At 40.7% G+C, this 12272-nt stretch overlaps 1 protein-coding gene across 1 annotated transcript in view; it reads left to right on the forward strand.

Moving 5' to 3' along the window:
- Nucleotides 1-12272, forward strand: part of MLXIP (MLX interacting protein) — a 94152-nt gene that overhangs the window by 43917 nt on the left and 37963 nt on the right. Inside the window, exons 2-4 of the mRNA XM_088449163.1 lie at nt 4173-4279; nt 5120-5205; nt 8861-8950. Coding sequence (XP_088305289.1) covers nt 4173-4279; nt 5120-5205; nt 8861-8950 — 283 coding nt within the window. The remainder of the gene's footprint in view (nt 1-4172; nt 4280-5119; nt 5206-8860; nt 8951-12272) is intronic.

Raw genomic sequence — 12272 nt, forward strand, 5'->3', positions numbered from 1 at the left:
AGGGGAAGCACAAGAGGGTAGAGAGTTTGAGAGTTTACAATCTGAAGAAATTACACCGCACAGTAGTGCACCTTCATCACACCGCACAGTAATGTCCCTTATTCACATTACGTCACACAGTAGTGCCTCTTTTTCACGTTCTGCCAGTGTTACTTTTTCCCGTTCTGTCACACAGTAGTGTTCCTTTTTCATGTCACATCACACAGTAGTGCCCCATAGTCACGTTACGTCAAACACAGTATTATCCCTTTTTCCCGTTCCGCCAGTGTCCCTTTTTCCCATTCTGTCACAGTAGTGTTCATTTTTCACATTACATCACACAGTAGTGCCTCATAGTCACGTTACGTCACACAGTTGTGTCCCTTTTTCACGTTATGCCACGCAGTAGTGTCCCTTATTCACATTACACCACACAGTAGAACCCATTCACTTCATGCGACCCACATCCCATTCACGTTATGCTACACAGTATGTAGTAGTGCCCTTATACATTATGCCATGCAGTAGTAGTGTCCCTTATACATTATGCTACACAGTAATGTCCCTTATACATTATAATACGCAATAATGCCCCTTATAATACATTATGCCACTCGCAGTAATACCCTGGCGTCTGCAAAATGGCGTCTGTCAGCAGATCATGAGGTGTCCAAAGATGGCATCCAGTCAAACTAGTCAGCTTCTGGTCTGCCCCTGCCGCGCTTTTCATCCCTTGGCCGGCCACGTCATGACGTCACCGCAGCCGCACGCGACACTCTAGTGACTCCACCATGTCCTCAGCATGGTGCCGCCTGGCAGTCCTGCAGGCAGCTCAAATGACCTGTCAAAATGCCGTCCAGCCATTCCTCCCAGATTACTCTCTGGCCCCACCCCTGCCACGCATCTCGTACTCTGCCATGTCATGACGTCATCACTCGGCCGCGTAATGATGTCACTATGTAACGAAGTGGCTGCACATAACTTAACCAAGGCAATACTGCTGGGCAGCCCTGCACATTGCCAGCTCACAGGAGCTGTCTGAATAGTGTCTGTCTGCCCGCCCAGATTCCCAATGCCCCCATTGCCATGGGGCTTGGCTGCCAGCCGCATCATGATGCGGCCGCGCATTTCAGTAGTAGAGACTCCTGGCTGAGCATGGCGCCGCCTGGGAGGTTGTTCTGCCATGTACGCCTGTGATCAGTCAAATGTCTGGCATTTGCCAAAAGTGCCCAATGGCCAGTCTGACCCTGGTGATGAGACAATTTATGGTACAACATCCCCTCCATCTCCATGGAGGCTGTGTAAAAAGTTGGCTTGTATGACTGCCAGTATACCATCGACAGTTGGGAAAAGTCACATCATTGCGGTTTGTTGATGCCTCTATGTCTGAGCGAGCGAACAAAAAATGCGCTCGCTATTTTGTAAAGACGCCCCTCTGCCGTTCGCATCACACATCATCTCCGGTATTTATTAGATTAATCGGGTACATCGAAAGGCATCTGAACTGCTCGCAGTGCTTGTGGTAGGTTTTTCCTACCGCTATCACTGCGAGCATATTCAGGCTAAAAGACAACCAAGTGATGTGGTCAATGACGCTCCTTTACTAATTATGCACTCCCATTAAACGCCCTTTTGACCGTTTGGCACGCCTGCGTTCGGATTTTCACTCCCCCATTTTCAAGCACCTTCCCCTGTTACCACCCACAAACGGTACATTCTGTCAATCAAATTAGCAGCCCCTCGCTGTTTTGCGAGCGCACGATTTCCGACTGCAATGACTGGTTTGCGCATGCGCATTATGACCCATACGCATGCGCAGTTGTGCGAACATCGGTCATAGCGAACGAGTGGCCGCTTACGTGCGGCTCTGAATCAGGCCCTCTGTGCCCAGATTAAGAGTCTCATCTGAAACTGTTAGGTAGTGGAAATGAGTGCAATTAATCATTAATGGATTCCCGCTCAGCCTGTTACTCCACCCTCATGTAACACTTGGTTCAATAGAACCAAATCACCCCAGGATTGAGCCAATGGTGTCAAGACAAGCCCATATACTGTAGTTAACTAGTACCAAATGCTGTATTGTAGTAGTATTATTATGATTGTTATTTTAAGAAACTTTATTGTGTACCTTCTTGTTTTACAGCATTTTTATTTTTAGCTGTTTTTTATTTTTATGTTTGTTTTTATTAAGTGGATCTGAAAATCCCTTATCTGGACTTTAAGTTCCACTGTGTATGTGCAAGTCTCTGACCACAACTAGGGGCCCATTTATTAATGATCGCATTTTGCAATGCGATCAGGGCATGTAGTACCGCCCATGATCGCATTGCAAAATGCGATCATAGCGGCCGAATGTATGATCCGGCACATGCAGGGTGACGGGCTCTGAAAGGACTGCACATGAGCAGCGCCCATTGCCGGCGGAGGGATCTGGGAGATCCCTCCACCGGCTGACATGCGGTAATGTCCCCATAGGCTACAGCGGCTAACGCTTTCTTCAGATGGCATTAGCTGCTGGTGCCAATATCAGGAATGCTTCGCATTCCCGATATTGATACATTTGGCAGCATCGCATCCCCCATAGAAACCTATGGGGGAGGCGGCTGCCAGCGGCAATGGAGGGATCGCAGCAGGTATCAGATACCTGCTGCTGTCCCTCCTTCATACATCCGGGGGATACTTAGTATTTGAGGTAAACCCCCGAAAACAGGTGTTTTCGGGGAATTTACCTCAAATTCCCTTTGATAAATGGGCGCCCTAGGCTTATTGTGCTATGAGACTGGCACAGTGAAGCAGGAAGTTAACCCTTACTTCTCCAGGGCAGTTGAGTTTCGCTGAGCTACCTTTGCGATATTTAGTTTTTATTATCTACAGCGGTATTTGTAGATGGTACGTTTTTAAATCTTATATTTCTGCATTTAATTTTATTTATATAGTACTTTTCTCCAAAAGGACTCAAGCCGCTTTATAGTCTGTTTAGACTGTTAGAATGTTTGTATAGTACTCCACTTTGTTTAATTTTATTTTTACTTCTAATTTTGAAGGTGGAGGAAGCAGGAAAATTGATTACTCTGAAAATCTATTTACTTTTTTAGCAATTGAAATATGTGAAAGGTTTTTGTCAGTGCCATGCATGCTTCATGCAGGGATTATGTAATGTTGCATCATAGTGTTGTGTAAAAGGTTTGAAGAGCACTTAACTGGTGATTTTTTTTTTTCCCCAACAACTGCTCTGAAATTGTTTTTCTTTTTTTCCTGGTTTAATTAGGTCAAGAACATCCAATTAACACGTATCTCACACTCTTTTATTTAAAAAATAAATAAAAAAATGTAAACATAAGAACTTTATACAGGTATTTACAGGAGTTTCTACATATTAACATCACTTGTGTACCATAGTAACAATCTGTAAGCAATGCATTACTATACATAATGTGTTTATCTGTATTACAATATATATTATGTGTGTGTGTGTGTATATATATATATATATATATATATATATATATATATAAATTTAATTAATTTGTGTGTATGTAGTGTGTATTTTATTTATCATATAAAATATGTATATAAACATTATTATTTTTTTATTTGATTTATTATTATTTTTAAATATCTGAATTCCTATAGCATTCTGACGGAGGTGATACAGAGCATTTAATCAATATTTAAAGCAAGGATATTTACCCTGAATAATGTATAAGAACACTGTTTCTGTCAGTTGTGGAGAGTTCGCATTTGGAAGCACAGTGCTCAATGTTCTTTCCCACACTACATCTGTATATTTATAGATGCTTGGGGAATCTCCCCTTTCTGAAGATCCTGTTGGGGGTTACTGTAACATGAAACTGTTATGAATTATGCTGGTTATCTGGCACAGTGTGGCCCCAGAGGCTGTCTGAGCGCTCAGTTCTGAGAACTAGATTCTAGGCTGAGAGCCAAGGTCAGAGTTTCAATACCCATTATTTATTACTATACATATCAGGGAATCTTGGTACTCAAATCTACCTTTGTGTAGTTAACTGTCCTTGATGAACACTACTGGATTTACTAGGAAATATAATGTCACTTGGAATTGGTCATTATGACCACTTCCTTAGTACCTGAATCTGTGCAAACTCTATTTTACATTCAAATAAAAAAACTCTAAAGTCAAAAGTAATCCAATTATTGTTGTTTTCTCTTTTTAGTGGCAAGCTGGTTTCTCCGAAATGGAAGAACTTTAAGGGCTTAAAGCTTCAGTGGCGAGACAAAATCCGTCTGAATAATGCCATTTGGCGTGCGTGGTATATGCAGTGTAAGTACAGCTGGGATCCCACGCTGATCCAGGATCCACAGAGATGTTGCAATAAGCCGTGTCTCTGGCAGTGCTAGCATTGTACAGTCTGTAATTGCACAACCTAACCACAGGTTTGGCTCTTTTCAATTTATATTTGGATTTTTTTTTCTAAAGGGAAAAAGTGTAGTCACTTTTAAAATAAGTTCACATGTAGCTTCTACATGTTCAAAGCCTTGTACACATGGGTGATGAAAAACCATGTTACTTACAGGTATAGACATAACCTTGTACACTGTCCTCTTGTATTCTGCAGAGCTTTAATACTTTTGAGCACTGGAGGTAACCTCAATGTTGATGCAGTGTAAACTAATCGGTCAGATATTGTCTGCAGGTCCGGTCATATGTGATATTTTGGACTATTATCGAATGCCTAAAATTAATGTCTGTGTCTAATTTTGATAGGAACTATTTACATGTAGCTGTGCAGTTCATAGTTCTCACCCCTTTGTATAAATAAACTTTTGTGTTCAGTTTGGAGGTCTAAAGGGAGTCTTCATTTAGTGGCAATGACCGCAATGTGTTGGTGTTCCAACTTTTTCTGCAGCATCTCATGACCACTCATCTTGCAGTCTATTTTTTCGTACCCTATAAAGGTGCGCAGGCGATCTGTGATGTTGGGTTACAGTAATTACAAGTCATGTACAGAGCCATCACTTCCATATATCTTTACTACTTGAATGCCCCCTACGGATGTTTTCTGGACAGTTAATGCCATGATACCATTTAGATGTGCCTGCTTGCAGTATGATTATTATTAGGGGTTTTTCTTATTGTATTTTTTTAAAACTTGTTTTGCAGATCTTGAGAAGCGACAAAACCCAGTGTGCCATTTTGTGACACCATTGGATGCATCAATTGATTTTGATGAGCATAGAAGACCAGAGGTATGGGGTGTGACATTAGGGTACCTGAAACACAATGCAATGTGACAAATAGTCTTTATAAGAAGTGTGTTTTGTGGCTTTATTTTTACTTTTTTCCATCTTTATTTTATTATGCAAAAGAAAACTGGAAGAGGCCACATTTTACAGTTCACACAGCATGGTGTGAACTGTGTCCTAGCATACAAATAATTATCATATAAAGATGTTAACAGTTGATAACCTTTAGCTACTGTGGGCTAAGGGGAGGAAGGTTAGTACACAAATATGAAATTGATGGGTCGCTGTGAATGAAGTTCTTGCATCTGGTACAGAGGAGATTTGATGTGCTGTAGTGAATGGGATGATTGTGATGGACGGGATGTTGTGTTAGTAATGGTATAATGTAATGTGAAAGTATATATTTCTCCATGACTACAATGTGGCAGATGCACTTTTAAGAGATGTACGGGGTTCTTTCAATCTTTAGCAATAGAAGATTTAACAGCAGATAAGATATGAGTGATAAAAAGTTTTTTTTAGAGTTCCTCCAGAGATTGTGTGTAAGCAGCACAGTTAGAGAAGCCAGAGATTGTCACAGATAGGCGATTCCAAATTGGAATTTAGAAGGGCAGGAAGAAGAGTTGTGGATGCCCAACATATACGATGGACCGATCCCCGTATATGTAGTTCCTCTAATATCTACAGTCCGAGGGGGAAAACAACCTGCACAGCCTATCTGGGGTGTAGAACCATCTATAATATATTTATTAGGCAGCTTCGTTAATCAGGGTAGAAATTGATCTTATTGCTACTACACTTCTCTCCTCCACTTGTGAGTGGTTGAGCAGTAGCACAATTACTTAAAAAGGACACATCTCCAAAGGTCAGGATGCAAGGTAAAATCCTAATTTGAATAAATGTTAAATGAGCACAGGACATTCTGGAAGTGAAGTACACCACATAGCGACGGCCTGCTTTGATCCGATAATGGAAGTGAAGTACATGGTGTAGCGACGCCTGCTTTGATCCGGTAATGGAAGTGAAGTACATGGTGTAGCGACGCCCTGCTCTGATCCAGTAATGGAAGTGAAGTACATGGTGTAGCGACGACCTGCTCGGATCCAGTTATGGAAGTGAAGTATAATGTGTAGCGACGGCCTGCTCAGATCCAGTAATGGAAGTGAAGTACATGGTGTAGCGACGACCTGCTCGGATCCAGTAATGGAAGTGGGCTGTGAATAAGACCAGAGTAAAATGTGCATTCTCCCAAAGGGTGGTCAATTAAATTACCCAAATTTTCATAGAGAATCTTCGCATCCGGAAAGAGGAGAGCTGAGGAAGCCTGTGCAATTTAATGAGCCACCATATAGATGAGAAGCTAGTTTAGGAGCTTTGCCCCAATATCCACCCAGGTGGTCTAAATGTTTTATAGTTGATTATTAAAAATCTGTCACATGGGTGTGAAGGGATTAGAAGGCAGTGTGAGGGGTATGGGGGCTTTATGATGGGAGACAGTCTTTGCCTCTGGAATACTGAGACTTAACTGTAGGATAAAATCAGAGGGAGGAGTGGTTGCCTAAATGTAGGGAATATGTTGATCCTAGATGAGCAACTTGGAATGAACAGTGGTGTGATAAATATGCTAAATTATAAAATACATATTTTGTTTGCAACCATGGAGGAAAATTATGAACCTCAGTAGAAGTAACACCACATTCTAGCACTAGACTCTGAATCGGTAAAGGGGACAAAATTCGTTCAGATCTGTAACGTTTCTGTCACAAAAACAAAGGTAATAATACATAAACTAAGTGTTGCACATTTTTCTGTCCCCACCAAGAAGGTAGGGTGTTTCCTGTGTCGTTCCTGCAGTAAAATATTTTTTCATCAGTGTTTAGTACCTGTCTTTATTAATAGTGTAGGTTTGCTAGGATGGGGGAAGCTTGGCTCACCAGGTAATTATCTGCTACTGCCCACTCTTAAGTAGATGCAGAACTCCTATTACAAAACCTACAAAGGGAGGAATAGTCAGTTATTGCTTTTTCAATCAGCGATCAGCTTTGGGTGCTGCAGGAAAAGTTATGGAAAAGTACTATTGAGGAGAAGTTACAGGGGGAGCTTGATGTCCTTTGGGATCATCCTGACTTTCGATTATTTCTCTGCCCTTTTTGTTCTGGCAGATCTGGTAAATTCCTTACAAATGATTGTTCCTGGGCATCAGTATTCCCTCTCAATCTTTTTTTTATTTCTTTCAGTAGGGAAAGAATATTTTTATGCCCATGAGGTAAAATCCTTTTTTCAGTATCGGATACTGCCTGGTGCTTCAGGAGGGAGGAGAGTTTAAAGTATTGGACCATTTCACCTCCAGATTACCCCCAACACTCATTCCTTTCTGCATATTTGTGCAAACAAGGGAGGTTCATTGAAGGCGTATTGAGCTGATTTTCCAGAGCTGTTAAGTCTCAGGTCCAACAGCTACTGGAGGAAATTATTGCATTTGAAATGTTGCAATGTTGGGGGTTTTGCGTTATACTGGGTACACACTAGGATGATGTCTGCACGATATGTGTGTACGGACTATCTGCGTGCTCGCGTGGTCGCATACGATATAGTCCTTTCTTCCGTGCTACACGCCAACTAGATGATATCACACGCAGCGCTGTTGAAGGTTATGAAGGACAGAACGATGGATCCTTCCATCCTTCATTACTGTAAATCGCTCAATGTGTACCTGCGGTACAATTTGTCGGGCTGACATGTCGTCTGGGTACACATCACTAAGTGTGTACCCAGCTTTAGACTTGGTAATTTATATGTTGATGCTGATGCACTGTTTTATGGAGGGCCTCAGTGATGTCACGGTTTCCTAATAAATGATAAAGGTTCACTAAAGATCAATACAAGTTCAGAGGGTTATTTTTTTTTTTTTCTCTTTTTACCATTGTTTTGAATATTATTAAAAATGTATCCATTATAAAATTTAAATTTAAATTGCCTCTCATTCCATAAAGTGGTCAGCTGCAAGGGAACTAATCTGGTATGCTGTAATTCGATAGCTTGTCTGCTAATTCTTAGCTGATGTAAGGCATAAAGCTTTTGAACATTCGCCAAAATAATCTTAGGCTATGGCAGTGGTTCCCAAACGCGCCCCTCAAGGCTCCCCAACAGTTCATGTTTTAGAGATGTCTATGGTTGCGCACAGATGGTTAAATCAAATTGACTAAGGTACTAATTAAGATGTGCTCAACCATAGATCTCTCTAAAACCTGAACTGTTGGGGAACCTTGAGGACCTCATTTGGGAACCTCTGGGTTAAGATAATTTTTAGAGGTGGTTTCAATTAGATGTGAATAGAGTTCTGGAACGGGATTCCATATCGCAGATTTTCTTCGTTCACAGAGGTGCGCACACAAATCTGTAATATTGCTGCTATATCAGGGTACCGTATATGGCAAAGGCAATCGCACCCCCTCATCGCCAGCATTGCGTCTGCTAACTGAATTGACCACAGAAACTGTTTAAGATGATGTTTTTGCAAATGTTCAAAAACAGAATATACTTTTATTTATTTATAAATCACTATACGAAACACGGCTAATGGTGCCCATTTTTAGGAATTGACCATTTTGGTGATCTGCGTGTTTCACCAGTGTAACTATTCTCTCTTGCTCTGTAGGCCATTGCCACAGAAGGAAAATATTGGAAGAGGAGAATAGAGATAGTGGTGCGAGAATACCACAAGTGGAGAACATATTTTAAAAAAAGGGTAAGGTTGTCTTTAATTTTGACCTTTCTTATTTTGCTTCATATATTCCCTTGTAATTAAGAAATATAAATCTATGTAGTATTTTTATAGCAAAGGCATTGGTAAAAAGTCACAGATTAAGCACGACGACGCATAGTGCGTGTCACTGGTGTGGGACCTGCCTTTTGTCATTTGTCTTTTTATCCTAGATTCTATACTTTGTCCTCCGTTTTGCTTCTTAGTATGCTTATAGTGTACTTCGGAGAAGTGTTAGTGATATGGCACGGCTAAGTCACACAGTCCGTGGCACGGTAAGCAGTCTATATGGCACAATTTAATTATAGGTGGACACATCTGTATCAGTGGAAATATGTGAGTGCTTCGCTTTTTTACTTTATTGCAAAAACCTGAAATACTGTTTTTCCTCTGGGTTATTTAATAGCGAGAATGAATATTTAAACTACCTGAATGGAAGTATTTAGAGCCAGATTAAGACTCCATGGGACTCTAGGCAAAATACTAGTTTGGGCCCTCCCTCATCCAATCCATTTGTACCACTCTATTTACCCTATACACACGGATGACTATACACAAGTCAGTGACATCTCGCGTCTGATACATACAGCTCATACTGATATCACACATCTGATAGACAATGAGAGCGATTCAATTGTTTAGCCGGCAGATATTTTTTTAAGGTGCCCGACGGAGCAATTCAATTGTTGCTCTGTCTGAGTACGATAGGCACCGGCATTTCTGCTTGCACCCCCAGGAGGGTACAAGCAAAAATGTGCAAGAAACCTGTGGTTAGGGTGCCCTATATCAAGAACATTAGACGGGTTTAGCCGGTTTATACTTATGAGCGCCCAGAACAATTGAACTGCAAAACTGGGCGCTCATTAATTATCGCGGCCCACACAATAATTGAATCGCCCCCACTGAGCACTATACATAGGTCATATCAATGGCATTAGTCCAAGCATCATCCTGCAACTGCTATACATCCTTTTCTTTTTTTTTTTTTTTTTTTTTAGAATTCAGCTGTCACTAATTAATTCAAGAACATATGATCTGTAAATAAGGATGGCAAGATGTATGTATGTGTGTGTATATATAATATGTATATATATCTATAACACTCACGCTCACACTCACACACACTACCAGTCAAAGTTTGGACACACCTCATTCAATGGGGTTTTTGTTTATTTAAATATTTTCAACATAGCTTAATACTGAAGACATCAAAACTATGAAAGAACACATATGAAATTATGTTGTAAACAATAAAGTGTTAAACAAATCAAAATATGTTTTATATCGTAGATTCCTCAAAGTAGCCCTCATTTGCTTGGATGACACCTTTGCACTCTCTTGGCATTCTCGCAATCAGCTTCATGAGGTAGTCTCCTGGAATGGTTTTCCAACAGTTTTGAAGGAGTTCCAACTCATCCCAAACCAGCTCAATTGGGTTTAGGTCGGGTGATTGTGGAGGCCAGGTCATCTGACGCAGCACTCCATCACTTTCCTTCTTGGTCAAGTAGCCCTTACATAGCCTGGAGGTGTGTTTGGGGTCATTGTCTTGTTGAAAAACAAATGATGGTCCCAGTAAGCGCAAACCACATGGAATGGCATGGCGCTGCAAAATGCTGTGGTAGCCATGCTGGATAAGTGTGCCTTGAATTTTGAATAAATTACCAACAGTGTCACCCGCAAAGCACCCCCACACCATTACACCTCCTCCTTCATGCTTCACAGAGGGAACCACACATGCAGAAACCATCCGCTCACCTTCTCTGCGTCTCACAAACACACGGCGGTTGGAACCAAAAATCTAAAATTTGGACTCATTGGACCAAAGTACAGGTATCCACTGGTGTAATGTCCATTCCTTGTGTTTCTTGGCCCAAACAATTCTCTTCTTCTTCTTCTTGTTCATCCTCAATAGTGGCTTCTTCGCAGCAATACGACCATGAAGGCCTGATTCACGCAGTCTCCTCTGAACAGTTGATGTTGAGATTTAAGAAGGCAAATAATTCTATAGATTGACTCTTGACAAGGCACACCTGTTAAGTCAAAACCATTCCAGGAGACTACCTCAAGAAGCTGATTGAGAGAATGCCAAGAGTGTGCAAAGCTGTCATTCAAGAAAAGGGGGCTACTTTGAGGAATCTAAAATATAAAACATATTTTGATTTGTTTAACACTTTTTTGTTTACAACATAATTCCATATGTGTTCTTTAATAGTTTTGATGTCTTCAGTATTAATAAATAAACAAAAACTATGGAATGAGAAGGTGTGTCCAACGTTTTGACTGGTACTGTGTGTATGTGTAATATATATATTATGGTGTGTGTATATATATATATATATATATATATATATTCTATATATATATATATATATATATATATATATATATATATATATATATATATTCTATATATATTCTAATCTGTGTGCTGCATGTTTCTAGCTTACTGCTGCATAGTGCGTTCCATTCCTGCACAGCTCTGTCAGTGTCTCCCAGCCTCAAGGGGGGATGCATCAAACCTTTGAGAATGATACCAATTGGCTACTAGCTATCAATTATCTAGCACAGTCTATAAAATGACAATTAGAAGCTGATTGGTTGTTATCAGCATTTTCTCCACTTTATCTTTCTTTTGAAGGTTTGATGCATCTCCTCCTGTGTCCCATGCTGCTGAGTAGGAGGGATCATAGGACATTGTGCTGACTACTGTGCCCTGCTTGGAGGAGCTTAGCACGTGTTCCTGTAACCCCTGTGATTGGATGAGCATACAATCAATCATGTGCAGGAAGCTCTGTCCCAACTATACTGTGATTTTCAGCAGAGCTGTTGGGCTTGCAGCCTGCGCTGCCAGTAACCTTTTGATGAAGTGTTGGCCCAGCATAACTCTCTGAGCAAGCACTCACAGTCCAGGCACTCAGTTCCTTTTTCTTAATAAGAAAGAAAAAACATTTTGTCATTTGGGTGGCTGATGTGCCCCCTATGGAACACCCTTGCCCTAGGCAGCTGCCTGTGTTGCCTTGGCAATAATCTACTCCTGGATGTATTGAAGCTGAAATGTGAAGTACAGTATAACAATTCTACAATAATCCTACATTTGCACAAATGTGATTTGTCTTTTTTTCTGTCTCAAATCTAAAATATGAACAGCAATAACTTGTTTTATCTCACGTTGCCTGAATAAGTTGGATATAATACGTGTAGCTCAATTGCATAGTGATGATTGCTTTGAAATATTATCCTTGTGTCCATTTCCAACTTAAGATCAGGATATTTTATTGTTCGGTATTTGTCAATTTGAATTTGCCAG

Source organism: Taudactylus pleione, unplaced genomic scaffold (assembly GCF_031769625.1).
Source record: "Taudactylus pleione unplaced genomic scaffold, aTauple2 ptg000479l, whole genome shotgun sequence".
NCBI lineage: Eukaryota > Metazoa > Chordata > Amphibia > Anura > Myobatrachidae > Taudactylus > Taudactylus pleione.